Source organism: Pavona decussata, unplaced genomic scaffold, assembly GCF_977016875.1.
Source record: "Pavona decussata unplaced genomic scaffold, jaPavDecu1.1 SCAFFOLD_53, whole genome shotgun sequence".
NCBI lineage: Eukaryota > Metazoa > Cnidaria > Anthozoa > Scleractinia > Agariciidae > Pavona > Pavona decussata.
In genome coordinates, this window is record NW_028145475.1 from 4,937,901 (window position 1) to 4,957,111 (window position 19,211).

General features: G+C 38.8%; 2 protein-coding genes across 2 annotated transcripts; one reads left to right on the top strand and one right to left on the bottom strand.

Annotated features, from left to right (window-relative positions):
- The first annotated feature begins 2 nt into the window (after positions 1–2).
- Positions 3–6,609, top strand: LOC146480651 (centrosomal protein of 290 kDa-like). The gene is made up of 8 exons (XM_085109835.1): positions 3–155; positions 288–421; positions 1,904–2,047; positions 3,329–3,419; positions 3,623–3,758; positions 4,405–4,476; positions 5,605–5,627; positions 6,331–6,609. The coding sequence occupies exons 1-8, from the start codon at positions 123–125 to the stop codon at positions 6,517–6,519; spliced, it is 822 nt and encodes a 273-aa protein (XP_084965961.1). The 5' UTR covers positions 3–122; the 3' UTR covers positions 6,520–6,609.
- Positions 6,610–6,762: 153 nt separating this feature from the next.
- On the bottom strand, positions 6,763–13,285 carry LOC146480652 (E3 ubiquitin-protein ligase RNF166-like). The gene is made up of 6 exons (XM_085109872.1): positions 13,075–13,285; positions 12,521–12,680; positions 10,294–10,391; positions 10,081–10,192; positions 8,903–9,010; positions 6,763–7,132 (listed from the first exon to the last, which is right to left on the bottom strand). Exons 1-6 carry the CDS (start codon positions 13,182–13,184, stop codon positions 7,067–7,069), a joined length of 654 nt encoding a protein of 217 aa, XP_084965998.1. The 5' UTR covers positions 13,185–13,285; the 3' UTR covers positions 6,763–7,066.
- Between the last annotated feature and the right edge of the window lie 5,926 nt (positions 13,286–19,211).

Sequence of the window (19,211 nt, forward strand, 5' to 3'; positions counted from 1 at the left end):
TGCCGTGGGCGCTTTTCTTTTTCCTGTCAGCGGCTTTGCAAAATGGCGGCGGATTTCGAAAAGTTTCAAAGCAAATTAGCGGTAGTTTTAACAGTTAGCAAGCAAACTGCGTTATAAACAAGATGTCGATGCCTGACATACACAATTGCCTCTACGTAAGCATTATACTTTGAGCTTTTCTACTGCTTTATTCATTTTTAAACCAAATGAAACACTTTGTATTTTACGTTTTCATACGTTTTCTATCGTTAGAATATTTTGATAGCAACGGTAATTTATTTCTTTAGCTCTCCACGGAAAATGAACGTATCAGAAAGAAATACAAGAAACTTGCAAAGAGGAATGAACAACTGGAGAAAGAACTAAACGACCTCAAAGAACAGTTTAGAAACAATGAGTTAATGCAAACGTTATCAAAGAGGTAAGCTTAAGTAATAGATAACGTCGCAAGCTTAATGTTTATTTTACTGATCTGTTTTTGAGAGAAAAGGAGGTTTCCCTCTTACTTGTGCAATTCTGTTATAGCGGAAATGGGAATTTTTGGTGGATGTGTGGCTTTAAATTCACCCTTATTTCCAGACCTGGTCTCTAGAATCAGGGGCCAATGGGCTCCTGCTAGAATATGAAATCTATACCCATTTTCAGATTCTCAGACCAAAAATGATTTATGTCAGACCAAAACAGTTAAAAAACCATATTCTAGTATAAATAAAGCTTTATATAGGGAAGAAACCCCCCCCCCCCCCCCCACCAACCCTCCAGTGGATAGTGTTGATGTTGCAGTTGAGGCCTGGAGGTGGTACTCCCATATATGGGCTAGATAGGTATGTGCCGCCCGATAGGATATGGTTTTTGAGGGTCTCGATCCTTAAATAGGGTATAATTTTTGCACCCGGTTGGCATTGTGTTCCCGGTGAGATCCTTAGATAAGGTACCTAAGTTGTATAAGCTGAAATTCAAGTGCGGCAAGTGGAGAATGGGGAGCAGACGCTAAATTTTCTCATGCCTGTGGCGCTCCCTTTTGGTGGCAAAGCCGAGAGGATAGCGGTTTCGCCACCAAAACTCTTACACGTGCAGAAGCAATTCCGCTAGCTCTGCAGGCTAGCATAACACTGTCACAGCAGTGAACAAACTTCTCTGAAAGATGTTCTATGGTTATGATGGCATATTATTAAACTAGGCTTACTCTAGTATTCTATGTTTTATGCTTAACTTCCAACGTTACAGGAACAAAATAAAGCCGTTCACGGTACTAAATTCTTAGTTTTTGTCTTTCCCTTGAATAGGGTGTCATTGTTTGGGTTTGGGCCTTAAATAGGGTATCAATTTTCGTTTATCTCATCCTCAAATAGGGTCATGGTTTAAGAACCTGGGTGGTACCCACCTATCCAGAATTTATGGGAGTAGCCCCCCGGGGAGTTGAGGTGTATGTGTGTGGGGAGGGGTTGGAAGTGGAGAGGGGTTGATGGTGGGGGAGAGAGGGGTGAGGAAGTGTTACCCAGGTTATTATTAGCTGGTCCAAAGTAAGTTTTGTGGTAGAATGCTGAGTTGCACTTAATCAAGGTGGAATATTATTGCATTTTACTCATTAGACCCATTTTACTTTCAATAATTTGGTTAATCACTTTGCATTCTTTCATATCATCCACCCTTCGATGAGAATTTGGTGATAGTGCCCAAAAAGCCTTCTCCTAGCCACAAGTAAATTGTGATTGGACAGGCACCCATAGGAAATTACAAATGTAAATAAAAAGCGGTCGTATGCTAGCACACTGGGCTGTACTGTGGAATGCAGGAACTTTTGATCACAAGGCCTTAACCAGGGACTTAAAATTTCATTATGATTCATTCCTAAATCTGACCTATTAAATAATATGTTTACATCTTTAAATATTTATTCAAGTGTACAAGTTCAAACTGATGATAGGAGGCCCAGATCGGCTGTTGGAATGATGAGCTCAAGAGGCCAGCCTGGATCAGTCTTACAACTGGCTCAAAACAACAGATCAAGAAAACCAGTAGATGAGCAGTTTGAAAGAACAACCAAGTGAGTCTTGGGGGAATTTGCCTCGGGAAGAGGAATACCCTTACATTTTTACAGCAGTGTCAGCATTTGAAAGGATCTCCTGCAATATGCCAGAAATTATATAATTGCTTTGAAGATGTGACGCAAATTTACACTAAATGTAAATTTTACCCCACCCTGTGAGGAGAGTCACTCTTTTGATTCCCCAAAGAAGGAGGATTTGTGAATTTATGAAGCAATTCTGAAAAGTAGAGTAACTCTTCTTACTTTTCAAGTTTCCGATAATAGTTTTTTATGGCACCAGACAAGTTAGTCTGCGCCGCAGATGGAATCAACCGTTGGTAAATACTGTCTGCGGATTAGCACCCAAATCCTTGTTCTAGATCCCCAACCACATACCAGGATCTAGAACAAGGATTTGGGTGCTAATTCACAGACGGTATTTACTGGCGGTTGATTCATCTGTGGTGCAGGCTACAGACAAGTATATTATTGCAACATTGGTCATTTTCAATTTTATAACACTAAGTGGTACCAAACAGACAAACAGACAAATTTTAAACAAACAAAATGAACAGCAAGTACTCTAGGCTTGTAACTTTTAAATGGACCCTCAGGGCAATTTATTAAATATTGAGATGGATGGATGGGTGGGTGAATGGATGGATGGATGGATGGATAGATAGACAGTTTAATTAAAAATCTCTTTGCACCCTAAAGGCTGAATTATGTAATTATTTACAAATATTTAAAATTAAACTTAATAACAGAAATAATAGAAAAAATAGAAAAATGTAAACATGTCTCATCAAAGATACGTATATTAAACTAAAACTAAAAACTAGAAACCACAGCCCAGATAAAGTTTAGCTAAATTTGAAGTTAAATTTCCTCAACATAGCAAATATTAATGTATTCTTAGTTCTATCAGCGCGAAGCCGTGGCATATTAAAATGGTGCTGTTTCCTAACTTTTAAAGGTTATAACGTGAATCATCATGCAATGGTGGAACTCCTGATTGCCCTAAGCCTGTGGCATGGGTCGTCTAGTATGGTGTTGAAAAGCTTCTGGCGCAAAAGCTCATAATGTTCTAACATAGGTCTTATACCCTTGACTGCTGTGGAACTTCACGCCCCCCTGAAGTTATTGTAGACAAGGCCCTTTTCTGAAGTCATAGTAGCTTGTTCTTTAAGTACAATCATATTTTTGTCTTTTCATCCTATTTTGTTCTTTAAGAAGTTCTTTTAAGGCATCTCAAGAACTTAGAGCCTTTGACATGTACTTTTGTTATATTTCCACCAGAATGTTGTCTATGCATAATAACCTCATGAAAAGATACCAAAAAGAACTAAGGACCAACACAGCTCAAGTGGAGCAAATTACAACTTTAAGTGTGAGTTTATTATAATTTAATATTTGATTTCCTTAATTGTCTTATAACATGAAAACTGTACTATATAATAATGATTATTGTCAAATTTATCTTCTTAAAATGGTTAAATTCTGTACCATTTTAAGAACTTCAAGATAAATTTACATCTTCAGTAATTATTATATTATTTTATTAACTATAAAATGTATCTTGCAATTTCACAGCTGGAAAATAGAGACCTGGAAAAGAAGCTCCAGGATGCTCAAAGAAATATTGATGAACTACATAGAGAGAAGGAAGCTCTTCTGACAAGAATAAATGCAACAGGAATCAAAGAAAGACTAACTCCTTCCAAGAGAGGTATAACTAAAGGTAGACAATGCCTTAAACCTTAAACCTTATGTCACAGAAATTTGATGACGAAAAGAAAGTCCAGTCACTTTGTAAAAAGTAGAGATAAAAAAATTTGTCAAATTCACCAATTAAGATAATATAGGATTGGAGAAAAATATCTAAAACAAGTTGCACACCAAATAAAGGTGTTCTTCTGGGACAAGACCATTAATAATATATTTATAAATTACAGTACAATAGAGTGTTTATGGAGCTCAGTTATCCCGTGTGTTCTCATTACTTAACATGACTACTACAATAATAATTGGTCAAATATCTCTCACTGTCATTGATAACCTCTGGGCTGTGTTAACACAGCCCAGAGGTTATCAATGACAATGAGAGATATAAGACCAAAGGTGACTGCATTTACAGGCAAGGAGCAGACTCGTACCTAGTCGATATTTACATGTTTTGTGGGGTGAGAAGATTGGATACGAGGATGGATTGAGGCGCGCGGGGTGTCATACCCTGCACGCCTCAATCCATCCTCGTATCCAATCTTCTCACCCCACAAAACACGTAAATATCGACTGGGTAAGAGTCTGGGCAAGGAGCTTGTAAGGCAGATGTCATATTTCCTCATAAGCTTTTCACTATTTTGCTTCACTAGATTTAATGGCTGATCTCCATAAGGTTTCACGAGAGCGAGACAGATTTGCCAAAGAAAGGAAAAAGTTCAAAGGTTAGGAACTTTGTTAATCAACAACAGCTCTTCAATCTACCACCAAATGCCCCTTTTTAATTCTGACTTGTGATCTGATAACCAATGATTGCTGGCCTAAATAAGAGGGATTTACTCATTTAAATAAATGCACATGTCAATTTAACATTGATAATAAATAATTTACCTTTATGAATTTTTAACATTTGATTTAAAACAAATTTAATGCAACTCTTTGCTTACAAACATCTAATATGTAATTTATGCAAAGTCTACAATGTTATATATTAAATATATGCAAGTACGTAAAATAATTATGCAAATACTGCTATTAATTAAGACATAAATTTCACACTGCTGTAAAGCAGTTAGTAAGAGTAATTATTGTCTCAGCCTAATGCTAGTGCACGGTTACCATCCATGTGGTTTTATCGCATTACGTTAGTTGGGAGCATTTCAATAATTATTAGTAATTAATAAAATCTTGTCAATAAAATACACTGCAAGTTTAAGGCAATATTAAATATTGCACCTTTCAAAAACACATGGACTCTGAACTTCAAAACCCAACTAACAATAAATGCGTGTTTCACTGTTGTCAATCATAATGCGGTGACAATCTGACCACAAAAAATACAGAAACCACAGGGTGTATCAAATCCACCAATCACAATGCATGAATATGACCTTCTGACCCAGTTGAGCCAAGTGTCTCAATCTCGTACCCAGAGTCCTCAGGCTCTTTGGCCAGCGGTTGGTCGCCAGGAGAGACTCTGGGGTACTGGAATTTTATTACTGCAGGATTTCTGTGGTAAAACAATGGAAGCCGTTACGGAGCTTATACAGAGCAGCCAATCAAAAAATTAAATTTTTTTTGAATTCTCCAGAGTCTCTCCTCGCCCCTACCCGCTGACCAAAAAGCCTGAGGACTCTGGGTATGAGATAGAGATCCACTGCACTGAATGATGGCAGTAAAAAACAAACGGTTGGTTGTCGAATCTTGAACTTCAGAGTCCATGTCATTGAAAGGTGCAGTAATCCCTGACACATCCTTTGATCAGTGCGGTTTACAAACTTTTCCAACATTGTTGCTTACTAGACTTCCTTTTCTAATTTAATATAAATCAAATGACTGCATGTCTTTTGTAGATGAACTCAAGATGCTGGACAAGGTAAGACAGTCAACTTCAGCTTCTTTTTGCACAATAATTTTATAATCCCACATCATATTTTGGCTGCAAAGACTGGGTAGAAACTGCAATTTAGCTAATGACATAAATTTGCACAACTACGATGTTGGTGAGACAAAGCAACTTACACACTAATTTTTGCAGCTCTTTCATGTACATTTTCTATGTTTCCATAGAGTTAGAAAAAACACGAAAAGAAGTTTGGGACAATGAGAAACAGTTTTGAAAGCACAAGTCATGGGCAAATGCTAACACTTTTGTTTGGAGTTCTTTTAAAATTTCACATTCTTTCACTAAGGGAACTGGTCATAACAAGTTTGTTCGGAGAGGACCCACCTTGTCTGGGGTAGGGGGGTTATCGAAGACACCACCTCGTGCTATGTCATAAATATTACCGACTGAATTTTATTGGCTTAAAAATTTGAGTTGACACAGAAATATTCAGTTAGCATTAGTGTCAGCATTGCTGGATAAACAAGGAAAGTGAGGTTTGAATCTGATTGCCATTAATTTTTTTTACTGCTGGATAGAGGGGTGACTCTTTGAGGTTAAGAAAGAGGGATACAGGCAGAGACTACCAACTATTATGTGGGGTGGTGGGTCCTGTTTGAGTATTAATAGTAGTTTTGATCACTTCCCTAAATCAGAGGCCATGTATTTTTAAACTTATTTTGTCAATGTTTAGGGGTTTTTTGAGGAGATAGAAGATTTAAAGTATGCCCTTCAGCAGGCAGCGAGATTAAACAGTGCTTATGAGAAAGCTCTAAGGCAGCTGTGTTCTCAGTGCGGAGTACCCTACCCAAAAATAACAGCTACAACACCAAAACACCATCGAAGAAAAAGAACAAGATCACAAGCGAGAGAATTTAGATAGCAACAACTTTAAGGTAACACTGAGACATATACAGTCAAGCCGTTATTACTGACGCCATTGGGACCAGAGAAAGTGTCCGTATTACAGAGTGTCTTTATTAAGCAGGTTAATTTTAAAATGTATGGAGTGGGACCAAGAAAACTGTCCGTAATAACGAGTGTCTGCATTGAGCGGGTGTCCGTAAAGCAGGGTTTCATTGTATCTATGGAAACCCAGTAATCCAAACTATCCGATGAATGGATATTTTTTCAACTTATTTTTTTGTTTATTTCATTTGCAACCTACATATTATTATGAGACAAAAAGTAATTGAATGTATAAATACAGAAGCATATCACTTTTCTTCTGATAAATATAAAGTTAAGCCCATTACTTTGTTATGAAAAGGGATCAGTGCAGTGGTTCTGTGATTGAACTTGTCACTAAAAAGCACATATTTTGCCTGGTTTAAAATGTCTTGATAATTAAGGATTAATACATTTTACAGATCTAATGGTACAAAGCTAACTATACCCTCTGAAAATAATTGCTAGAACCAAAACCTAACTTAATGATCTCGCAAGGACTGATTTAGAACTTGCTGAAGAACAGCATCTTCATCATTGGCAAAATCCTGTGACATGAGAGAAGAGAACAACAAAATTTGACTCAATATTATGCGTTGCCATAATTTTGAAACTTTTAATTTAATTAACTAATATTTATTAATACTAACTAAAATTAGATTGAGACTCTATTGCCCACATCATTCTTGACAGTAAAAACCTATTTAAGAAATATTTACTGTAGATGGACATGGCTGACCAAGGAGTGCTTTCCATTATTTTTGTCAGAACTGACCATCTAGAGGTGTCTGTCCATAAATAGAGTGCACTAAATTATTTGAAGGACTAATTCTTCAAATTTTTCAAAACGCAGGTGAGGCACATCCTGAAAGTAGTGTGCTCCACTTTGAAGCGATTCATAAAAGTGGCACACAAAAAGTAGACAGTTTAACTGGGTGCATTTCGTTTACAAAATGATTGAACTGACTGGCAAGTTATGACAAACTGAAAATGCCCTAACATTCTGGTATTCTGTGGTTCAACAAACCAGAAGTGTTCACCAAGGGTAATTTGCACAAACGTAAATAAGAAACACTAATTGAATAAAATTTTAAAGTAGGCTTAAATGTTTCTTTTTGATTAGTAATGGTATGTGTGATTTTTGATTAATTGAACCAATAAACAACTTAGGAATGGGCAATACTATCAGTCAAGAGTCCTACAGAGCAGATGCGTGCTGCAAGGACTAACAATGAGATTTTTAGGTCATTTGCATGAGAGTCCAGTTTTTGACTCCAAAAATTAAACAATAATTTCAAAAGTTGACACCACTAATTTGCTTAAATTTTTTTTACCCCTGTTATCATAGAATTTTCTATTTCCCTGGAGAGGTCTGAGTTCAAGATAGAAGAAGCCTATAGTCAGTAGTAATTTAACTATGTATTAGGGCAGCTTGAAGCTCCATCCTTATATAAGTTGTTTCTAAGATATGACTTGGTTGAGGAGTTATGCAAATTATATGACCACTTATTATTCATAAAAATTTTAATGGTGTGGTCCTTTAGTGGGGCATGGAGATGGTCCCTGTTGTCCAGACTCTCCACTTTCAATTATTCATTGAAGTCCCGTGCCATTATTTGTGAATCTTCGTTAAGTTTACCACCCCTGTTGTCCCCCAGTCCAGCCTCTCCACTCTCCACTGCTATACCATTAAAAATTACTACTAACAATAATCACTATGATATTGTTATTGAATTATTATTAACATGCAATTTTATATGATTTTGAAATTTAAATTAATACCGGTAAGTACAGTCAACTCCCGATAACTTGAACCCTTACCAACTCGGACCAAAATCAATTTCCCCTGGATTTACATCATACATTTACTGTATTTTTACCCTTGGTAACTGTAGCCTCCTGCTAACACGAAGCAATTTTCGTTCCCTTCAGGTCATTAATTTTTCTATATAATTTTACCCTCTGTATAACTCGAACCATATTAATTTTGTCTTTGACACCTGCAAAGTTCACAGTACCTTAACCTTGTCTACTCCTGCTGCTTTGCTTTGTTTTGTTTCACATTACATTACGTTCTGATTTATAATTTAGAAATATCGTTTCATTTTCACTTGACTTCTCTAGAATAAAATTTGATTAAAATGTACAACAAACACTCAGTAAACACCATTTTTCCCTTATTCCTGGTAATTTGTTCTCAACTCCTGATAACTGGAACCTTTTTCAATTTCTATGAAGGTTTGAGTTAATAATTATTGCGATTCGACTGTACCTGACCATGTAAATGTAATCAACCTTAACAGAAATAAATGACTCACCACATATGTATCGTATTCAAACTTATGTCGCAAGTTCAGATGTTGAACAAAGTCACCACTTTTCTGATTAGCATTCCCCCAGGGCATGCTGGCACAAATTGGACACACCTGTGTGAATTGAACCAACATGGTCAAACTCATCCCTGCAAGCAGAGTGGCTTCAACCTTTCCTAGAGAAGTTGGGAAAGAGGAAGGCATCTTTCCTGACTTATCTACGAAAGATCAAAGTGACTCTGCTAGCAGGGTATCAAACTCAGCAACTGTACTCAAGAAACATTTGTTTTTGTTTACAAGATTTAGTCCCCAGTGTTGATAGTTGAAAGGATTTTAGAATAACCTTACAAACAGTGGCAAATATTGTAAACATCAATTACAGCTATATAAAAAAAATGCAGAAATTTTAACTGTATCTAGAGATCCTTTTAGAAAAAGCAGCCAGCAATCTTGTTTTGTTCATATCAGACAAAGGTTTACAAGTACACAGGGGTGTCAAGATTACAAAAATATTGTCCTTTGCTTAAAAAAGTTCCTGTTATTAATAAGAAAACAGTCACAATTGTAGAGACTGGAAGAAGCTAGATAATTATCATATTGATCTGACAGTTATCTGATGTGGTGTGATATTACACACAGTCCATCATCTCTCTCTCCCTTTTTCTTGATGGACGTCTATGCAAAATATACATTTTTGATACACACAAGTTTAGTTGGACCTGCTGTAACTAATTTGTTTGTTTTACTGCGACTGAACTCGCCTCAAGATGGTCAATGAATCTTAATTTATGGACATGTTGTATGATTGTGTAGACACACAGTCTGTTGTGTGAATTTGCACTGCAGTCAAATATTGTCGAGAAGAGAAGAAAATAAAACATGCCACAGGTTCACTCACTGCCTGTAGACTGTACTGCCTGCAGGTTATTGTTATGTAGTTACAGAAAATATCCCCCTCCACCAAAGGGATTTTTTTCTAAGACCCTCCCCCCAAACACTCTGCAAATTCCAATTTAGCTCTATACTTTTCTTTAAATATCTTTGTCTTGGAGCACCCCCTCCCCCACCCACTGAAATGGCCAATCCTTTTTTAGGACTGGGGAGGATATAGATATTTTCTTCAACTACAAATAATATGACATTAACCTGATGTGCTAGTTGTACACTACCAAGCATAAACTTACCACAGATTGTCTTTCATGTTTGTGATTATTGTTTACATGTTGTAACAAACCATTACTGTCGAAGTTCTTTTGGTAACAATAGGGACACATAAATGTCGATCGGTTCTTAGCCCTGAAATATGTGAGACAGTGAAATACAAATTTAATAGTTAAATCAATTTTGTACAACAAAAAAGCTAGCCGTCAACTGTATAACAAATAAAGACCTCTTACTCTGACAAAGACTCCGCTGCAGGAGCTACTGGAAATAATGACGGAGATGACATCTGTGGACATGATGCTCTGTGAGCTCTTAATCTGGACAAGGGAAACTGTGAAAGCAACATAGGATCAATTAGGTAAAATATCCTTTCCTAGGACATTCCACATAATACAATTGCCTTTTCTCTTTTCTTACCTGCTGCAATAAATTATCAAGACACAAATTCTCCCAAATGGTATCCTCCTATTTTCAGAATTGACTGGTTTTAAGGTGGCTCCATACCATTTCTTCAGTTTTTGCTAGTGATATATATTTTTCTTGATTTTCTGGTTCTTTCAGCCCTATGAAACTATCTAGGTTCAAACATAGTTTCAAGTACCTAAGTCCTTATGCTTTGCTAAAAAACACCGTTACAACTTGTAAACCCCATTTCCATGGCAACCAGCAGATGATACATCTGTTGATTCCTTCACTCCTAGCTAGTTTCAAAACGGGTTTGTCCGAATTTCGCGTGGTAAACTTTCGCTATTTTTTTGTGTAAAGAAGAGAGAAACTCCAAAGTATCTCCTCGTAAAGATAAAACAAATTCTGTACATACGTTTGGCCAATTTCTGCAATTTTTGTTTTTGCCATTTATTGCAGTTGTCCATGTATAATTCTCCCTCAGATTTTTTGGAGTACAAATACCAGCTAAATCCTAACATAAATGAGCCAATTTTCAGAAAAATTCACCATGGAAAACTTGTTAAAATAGCCTTACTTTGCAGGCTAAAACTGGTCTTACTTCGCACGCCCGCATAATGAAAACTTGCATATCAGTTAGAATACTACATGTGCTCCTGCCATTTTAGTATCCATTTGCCGCGCACCAAATAACTGTATGGAATCACCTTAAATAGGAGATTTAAATTAGAAATCAAAGGTATTTGCCACCTTTGAAAAATTTCTGTTCTTCTTGGGACCACATACCTGGCTCTCTATATGTATTCTGAAGAGAACCTGGGTGAGCTGATTTACCAATTTGCTGCCAGAAAACTGTGACAGTATGAATACCATGCAACATAAATTAAAAATATTATTACTATTATATATTTTGCATAGTATTAAAGTGATTATAAGCTGTAAACAGTGTAACTCAGGCTATGTCTACACTATGCTGGATAGCATTTTATGCCATTGTGAAAAATACTCCAGCCTGGTGTGAACGCAACTGGCCCAAAACCATTGCCATCTTTCACTAGAAATATCCAATCCTCGCTCCTCTTTGTTGACTTCTGTTTCGGTTCAATTCTCTGCTCACACTACTCAAGAAAGTGAGAAAACCAATCCAGTATATAACAATAAACTTTCAAGACTGAAGCAGCACAGCATCGCTCCGGTACAAGAATCAAATAAGCGTTTTGTGTGTGAATGAAAGACTTATTCGATGTTTTCGGTGCCGGCACATGAGCTATCTGACATAGCCTTTATGTTCATCTTTTATAATGTTATATACAAATTTGTGACAGGCTTCCTTTCTTCTTTCCAAAACAATAACTTAAAGTTGGGGATGAAGCTAAAAAAAAGTGGTGTGAAAAAAATACGGACTTCTCCATTTTGCACAGTGTGTAATGACATACCCAGAATTTGAGGACAGAAAAAACTAATTTATAACAGGAAGGTTAAGCGAACCACCATACCTACAGTCACGACTACATCAATAAACAAGGGATATTTAATCAGCAGGAAAGTGGCTCTTCATATATGTAGCGGATGGGGATGACTGATTGGTAACATTCGGTTTCAATTCCAAAGTGTATTAATGAGAAGGTCTTTAATGAAACTTCAGTCTTTCTTTCTTTTGACAATTCCACTGATTTTACACTTATATATCATTATATATCATTATATAAGTCAGAGTAAAAGCAGTGGAACTAAAATTCCTTGGAATCATCTTCAATTGACTCAAAGGACACTAGATGCAAATAGCCATGAAAAGAGTTCAGGTGAGTAAGTTTATTAAAAAAATCATTCATATTACTATTACAGCATCAAGACAGCAGGTCTAGACAACAACGAGATGTTTGAGGCAAAATGCATCTTGTTTTAAAATAATATTATTTTCCTTGGCATATCAATAGCAGTTGCTCTCCCTCCTTAATTAGGGTGAACAATGGGCAATACACTGTACTGTTAATATTCTTCTACAAAAATAAAAGGTAGGAGTTAGCCAGGGAGGGGAGGGTCAGATATGCATACCTGTCTATTACAAGCAGAACAGGAGCCACTGCCTTGAAAGATCTCTCGTTCAATATGAGAAGCTCTCGACTTCTGACGTGCATTAAAACTTGACCGACATACAGGACAAGTGGCTGATCCAGAGATATTTTCGCAAGAGTATAGACAATCATTGCAGAATCTGAAATTTGAAAAGTGAAACAAGCTTTTTTCAGATTTGAAGAGTCTTTGACAGTGTTGAACACTTTTTGCCATTTCGAGCTTGTTGAGACTTGTTGTTTTGTCTGACAACCACTTATGTGAGATCATTGAACTTAACATTTTTGGGATTTATTAATCGAACTTTTACTTCCGGTTCTTTCCAGACAAAATTGTTTGGAATGATGACACAAACGAATTTTAACAAGCGAGAAAACCTAGAAATCTCATCAGTTGTACAAGTGTTACTCCAATAAACAGAAGTTTAGGTAAGAATACAAATTGTAGGAGGATCAACTTCCAATGAAAATCAACCTAAATGTTTTCAGGAACAAAACAACAATGATTTCCGTTGGCCAAAATATTTGGTAACTTACGTGTGACCGCAAGGTATTGTGATAGGATTCTCGAAAATCTCCAGACATACAGGACAAGAACAGTTTTCTTCTATACTCTTTGTTCTTATATAATGCCCTCCAACTGCCATTCTTGTTATTGCGGGTGTAGAAGACTTTGAAATTAGCACGTAGCTGTCGGAATCTTAATGACAACTCTCCACTTGAAAACCCTCGACGCCCAAACGAGGCCAACCTCGCTCGCAGGGTCCTCTCTCTTCCTCAGAGAGGACCTTGGGAACGAGTTTGAAACGGGTTTGGGCACGGGAGCTGGGGGTTGGGGGTCAGCCTAACCTGGGGGACATAACAGATCGGCTCACACCAATCGATATGGAACGTTTCATGGGGCTAACATGGACTCAGGGGGACAGCACTGAAATGGTATGCCCAATTTACCGACGCTCTGTCGCGTTTGATGAGCAGAGGCGTCTCCATGGGGTAGGTATACCGGGTATATCAAGTAGACGATGAGAAGTCCAAAGACTACTGCAAAGCTGACACAACGTAATATATTTTAAAACAATATTTCGGCTGGCCAAACCAGCCTTCTTCAGGTTTAGATGTTACTAAACTATATAAATGAAATTACAATATCAAGTACCTACCCCCCATGGTCCAATGTCGTCTCCATGGTCTTCACGATTTCAACATTTCAACACAAAAGCTGCGAGATTTCAAAATGACAAATACATTTAATAAAACAATCACAAACTGTAATCGTCCTTGAATTGGCTTCAAATATAACAAGCGATGTAAATTGAAGATGCTTAAGTTAAGCAGAGAAATTTCTCCGCTTTGCTGTGTGCTTTGTGCACTAAAGTCATTGGCATATTCTAATTACATGCTGTTTTAAAAATTAATATGGTAGAGTCACTATCTCCCTTTTCTTTGTTAAATGAAGTGTAATAGTTCCGTGATGAGAAATGTATTTTTTTAAGTTCTCAAGAATCTTTTTTCAGTCGCAGAATTTTTCAACCTCTTCAGTTACGCAATAATAAGTCACATGTCGCAAAGTAGAGAAGACGATTTCTTTTCTTCCAATAATTTTATCATAAATGTAATGTCCTGAGGAGAATTTTCTAAGACGTCTTCCAAATCTGGAAACTGAGTGATCGTCTCACTACCCAGATGTTCAATAAGATCAATGTCATCGTTAGACTCTTCATCAAAGTCTGAACCAGAAACATTGTGCCAGTCGCGAGTCTCCTTTTCTGCCAGTGATTTCGCTATGCGTTCCGCTTGCTCTGGGGAAATTTCCAAAACGTCGTCCAGCGCTGAGTGCTTCTCAATGGTCTCTGGGTCCAGCAGCTCAGACAACTCATACTTAGAACCACAGTCATTATCTGAATCCGAATCTGAGACAATGTGCCACTGAAGAGATTCCCGTTCAATCAGTAATTTTGTTATGAGTTGAGCGTGTTCTGGATCGCTTTCTAACTCTGAAAACTTCTCAATGGTTTCCAATTCCAGCTCGTATTCCTCGTCGGAGCCATCGTAACATTCAGAATCAGATACATTAGCCAAATAAGAAGACGGATTGTCTGATGGTGGCACAAGCTGTAGTTGTTCCATGGTAAACTGACTGACTGATTCAGGTGCTGCGTCGTGCTCTTTCACCTCAGAAGTTAATGGGTTTCTTTCAGCCGTTGCAAATTCTTCGAAGCCTGGGTGTCCTTCAGAGTTTGAATTCTTACAACATGACTCCGCAGCAGAGCTAAGTTGTGAATGAATTAAAGCACCAAGGTGCGCGAATGGTCTGAATATTGGCTGATTATCTTGCTCCTTTACCGCTTCTAAAACTAGTCGTTGTAACTCTGGTTGTTTCACAGCTGGTTGTCTGATTGCTTGTTTAGCAAATAGTATCTTCGCCGGCACAGCCCCCTCTTTCAAAATTCCTTCTGTAGGTGCTAATGGCCTCTTAGTATCCGCCATCTCCCCAAATGGTCTTGCTGTTTGTCTGCACCCGTAAAATGGCTGATGACTGACTTGCGCTGTTTCCTGTTGCGGTAATAAGTAGGGTGCCTCTCCCTGTGGTTTTCCAATCCCAGCCGCTTCTGCAGGAGCTTTAGCATAAACAGGTTGTTTAGATGGTGTCGAATCAACTGCAGGCTGATTGATGTACGTTTTCTTTGGCACTGCGTTTGAGGGTGCGACCGGTATTGGCAGTTCAACCACTTCCATTTCCTCTTCAAGTGGCTGTGAGGTAAAGGGCATCTTGGAAAAAAAAGGCAACCAAATTGACAATACTTTCCAAGTTGAAAACTGTACTGGGTCAATGTCCATCTCATCGGTTGGTTGTGACGTAAAGGTTGTTTTTAGAAATGAAGGCAGGTCAAACGAGAAGACTTTCCGTGTTGAAAACTGGTCAGGGTCAATATCCATCTCATTTTCTGGTTGTGACGTAAGAGGCGCTTTAAGAACAAATGAAGAGACTTTGCATGTTGAAAACTGCTCAGGGTCAATGTCCATCTCATTGTCCGGTTGTGACGTAAAAGGCCCTTTAAGAAATGAGGGCAGAACAAATGAGAAGAGATTCCACGAAGAAACTTGTTCTTGCGTAATTTCCATTTCCTCCTCGGCCTCTGGTTGTAAAATGAATGGCTTCTCTTCCAGACTTACACCCACTTCCATCATCTCTAGCTGCTCCAATGAAGCTTTCTGTGACATTTGTGCGGCTGCTTGGTCTGTTTGCACGGATGAACACATAAACGTTGGTTCATAATTTGCAGGTGCTGTTGGGTCATCATCAGCCTTCCTCTTCATGCTCACCCTTGGCCTTGTCGTTGACCCGGTAAGCGTGGCTTTCTGGACTGCTGAAGTAAGGTTCATATGTTGCTTGTCAGAGTACGTCACCTCCTGTTCGATGTGCTGCCGCTTCGCACGATAGCCTATGTCTTCGAAAACATCCTGTTCCACAGCTGAGGATCTTTTGTCACTGGTGTGGCCGGATACTTCTGATTCATCTCTGGTTTTAGCAGGCATTATCAGGTTTGAGATACCAACTTTTGGTGAACTCTTTCCTTGAATACGTGCTCTAGCTCGAACGACTGCGTTCACATGTGAAGGCGGGATTGAGCGTGGCATAATCCTAAGTTTTGTCTTACATGTTGTTTTTGCTGGCAAATCTAATTTGGCTGGTGTCTTCGCCTTCTCCTTCTTCTCTTCAACCAAATGAGTCTTAACGGGCTCATCTACTTTGAAAGATACTTTCTTTTTCACCCTGCAGTTGGTCGATAATTTCACTTCTCCCTCCTTACAAAGTATTGACACGGGGGTGTGTTCAACCGCATTTGCTAACGATTTTGACTGTTCCTTTCTCCTCCGAGTGCTTGAGTCATGCTGGAGCTTGTTCACTGTTCTCGATATGCTATCGTTGTTCACTGTTCTCGAAGAGCAAATGTTGTCGCTGTTTGATGAATGTTTCTTAACTCTTTCTTCATTCGTATCGACAGACCACAGGTGAACAGGAAAGGGCGCTGAACGCACAACCGGAGTGGTTTTCACAGTTGTGGAAACTCTGTCGCAAGCCCCACTATGACTTTGTACCTGACTGCAAATGTTCATTTTCTGTTTCTCTCTGGTCCTCTCTGGTCCTTCCTGGTCTTTTTCGGAAGATGAACCCCGTAATTCTTGACTTGTCACTGGCTGAGGCCAGACTAAAACCGAGTGAATTCGCAAAGCAACACCTGCTATTTCCGACCTAACTGCTGCAAACGCGATTACAATAAAACCATAAATTGTTCGAATTGCTGATTTGATAGTACCCCGATACAACACGCGAACCTTACTCCAAAGGATCCTGAGCCAAGAGGCTATCAATTCTCGGTCCGTATGTTTTACAGCGTCGGTGAACAGATCCCACTTTCTATCAACGTAAGCACAAAAGGGCTGCACTACGTCAATCACTGCACTCAAAACAGCAGTCGTAAACATCAAGAACAAAGCCATTTTGTTGCTTTTTGAATTGATCTCATTGGTTGTGGCCCCGGGACTGGTTTTCGTGTTTTCGGTTCCTGGATTCAACTCGCTGTTCTCGGTTTTTGAGGCACAAGTGACATCGTTACCAGTTGACGGCTCCTCCTTAGTTGTTTTCCAATCTGTGTCGACAGACCACAGTCGCACAGGGCAGAATGTTGGACTTGGAGCAGCAGTGGATTTCTCCGTTTTGGAAAATCTGTCATCTCTTATAATTACGAGTTCTTCGTCCGGGGGTGATTCCATCCTTATAGGTTTGCTAATCACACCATTGTCTTGTACCTGACTGAAAGTATTCCCTTCGTGATTCTTACCACCTGACTGATACAATGACCGTGGGTAGCGTGTAGAATTCGAGATCGGCGAAGCCTTGCACATCTTACCAAAACTGTCGTTAGCTGGCCGGGACGCCATGCCAAAACAATTTAAAATCCTCCCACTGTTTCTCTCCTGAATACCCCAGATTCCTCTCTCGTTCTTAACAGTAGAATTCTCTGGCCAGAGACTGGGCCTTAACTTTGGGGTAACCATGTCGCGCCTACGAAAGTTGTCAATATTTGAATCTCGTCCTTCAGCTCCGCTCCGCCTCATGCTCAAAAGACTGGTGCAAACTGGAAGCGTACCTCTGTTTACTGCCTTGTTTGCGTCAATCTCTTCCTTTTCTTTGAATGGTTTTTTGCTCTTCTTGCTCTGGCCAGTTGTTTTGACTTTATTACTTTCGTCATTCTTAAATGTGAAACCACCCTTGATGCCAGGGATAACTGCAGGCTCCATACGCTGTATTGCTGCCGTATTTGCATCAAACACCTCGGATATGCGCTGAATGTACTGAACATAAGCACAAAGTTTTCGCGCCATCCATATCGACACTTTCATTTGAACCACGATACAAATAAACAAAGTAATAATAACGATCAGACTGCGTAGTAAAAACGCTACGCTTTCCATCTTGAATTAAAGTCGTGTTGGACTTTCTGTCAGATTTGTTCCTTTAATTCGTTTGTGACGAAATTCTTTTTTGATTGTTTCGTAGTTCGCGCTTTGCGCGTGCAAGCCCGCGTCATTTAACGCGCGCGCTACCCAGCAAAACAGTTTGTAATTATAACAAAAATTACGTTAAGATCAGGCCCCAGTTGTTCAAAGGCCGGACAACTTTGTCCGCTGGATAAGGCGCTATACAGGGACTAAAATATACTTCACGTTAAACGTTGTCCAAGGTTTTTGTACACTCCCAAACTCAACTGTGGTTAGAGTGTGCATATTTGCTTGTAGAAAAGGAAATACTGAAATCTTTGCACAGATTGAAACTGTCGGACAGTGACTTATCCACAGGATAAAGTTATCCGGCCTTTGAACAACTGGAGCCAGAAGTTTTAATGTTCGTACAGGGTTCTAAACGGACATATGTATTTCCTTTGAGGCGGTAATGGTTTAAAAAGGTTTATAAATGTACACTAAACCAGTTCAATTCAACGGACGCAAATCCTCCTCATTCAAATATGACTAAACTCAACAATCAAATTTATATTTGAATCTCTATTGTACCTCTAAAGTTTCCAAATCCGTGAGTCGACGCTTCAAAAGGTCCCATTCTCCACACCAGATCCTTCCCTTTTGCGCATGTCTCACAGCGACTTGCGCAGTCAAGCCAGGAGACCAGTCCATGCCATTTAGTCAAACCTTTCAGATGAACCGTTTCCGTGAAATGCTTATCACGGGAACGTGCCGGTCAAACGCAAATTTCCTGGAGAAAACTGGTGACTCTTGGAGGTTTTCCAGTTTTCCATTCCAACCGGCTTGAACGGAAATAATTACCGTTCCATTTGGACAAAATTTCCATTTCATTCCATTTTCTTCTTGCGCCATCGTGAAAGGTTTTTGATCTACCAATGAGATTTCAAGTTTGACACTGAAAACGTAGTTTTTGCAGCAATGAACAAAAAAAAGTAAACCTTTCAATTTGACACGGAAAGTCTCCAAACTTTGGGCTAAATGAATGGAAAGCGACCCTTAACACTTATGGGTCGAGAATGAACATGTAATAGGACCGGTAATAGTAGTCCATATAACGGTTTGTGTAGAACGCGCGCTTTCGTACCCCTGATGTCCAATTCACAGCGGAAAGTTTATGTCGCATACACACC

Bases quoted from the DNA above. Each gene is read 5' to 3' on its own strand.
- LOC146480651 (XM_085109835.1), top strand. From the start codon at position 123: ATGTCGATGCCTGACATACACAATTGCCTCTAC. The intron at 3,420-3,622 runs GTGAGTTTATTA...GCAATTTCACAG, and splicing joins AGCAAATTACAACTTTAAGT to CTGGAAAATAGAGACCTGGA. The intron at 5,628-6,330 runs GTAAGACAGTCA...GTCAATGTTTAG, and splicing joins AACTCAAGATGCTGGACAAG to GGGTTTTTTGAGGAGATAGA.
- LOC146480652 (XM_085109872.1), bottom strand. From the start codon at position 13,184: ATGGCAGTTGGAGGGCATTATATAAGAACAAAGAGTATAGAAGAAAAC. The intron at 12,681-13,074 runs GTAAGTTACCAA...TTCAAATTTCAG, and splicing joins ACAATACCTTGCGGTCACAC to ATTCTGCAATGATTGTCTAT. The intron at 7,133-8,902 runs GTGAGTCATTTA...CTCATGTCACAG, and splicing joins TTGAATACGATACATATGTG to GATTTTGCCAATGATGAAGA.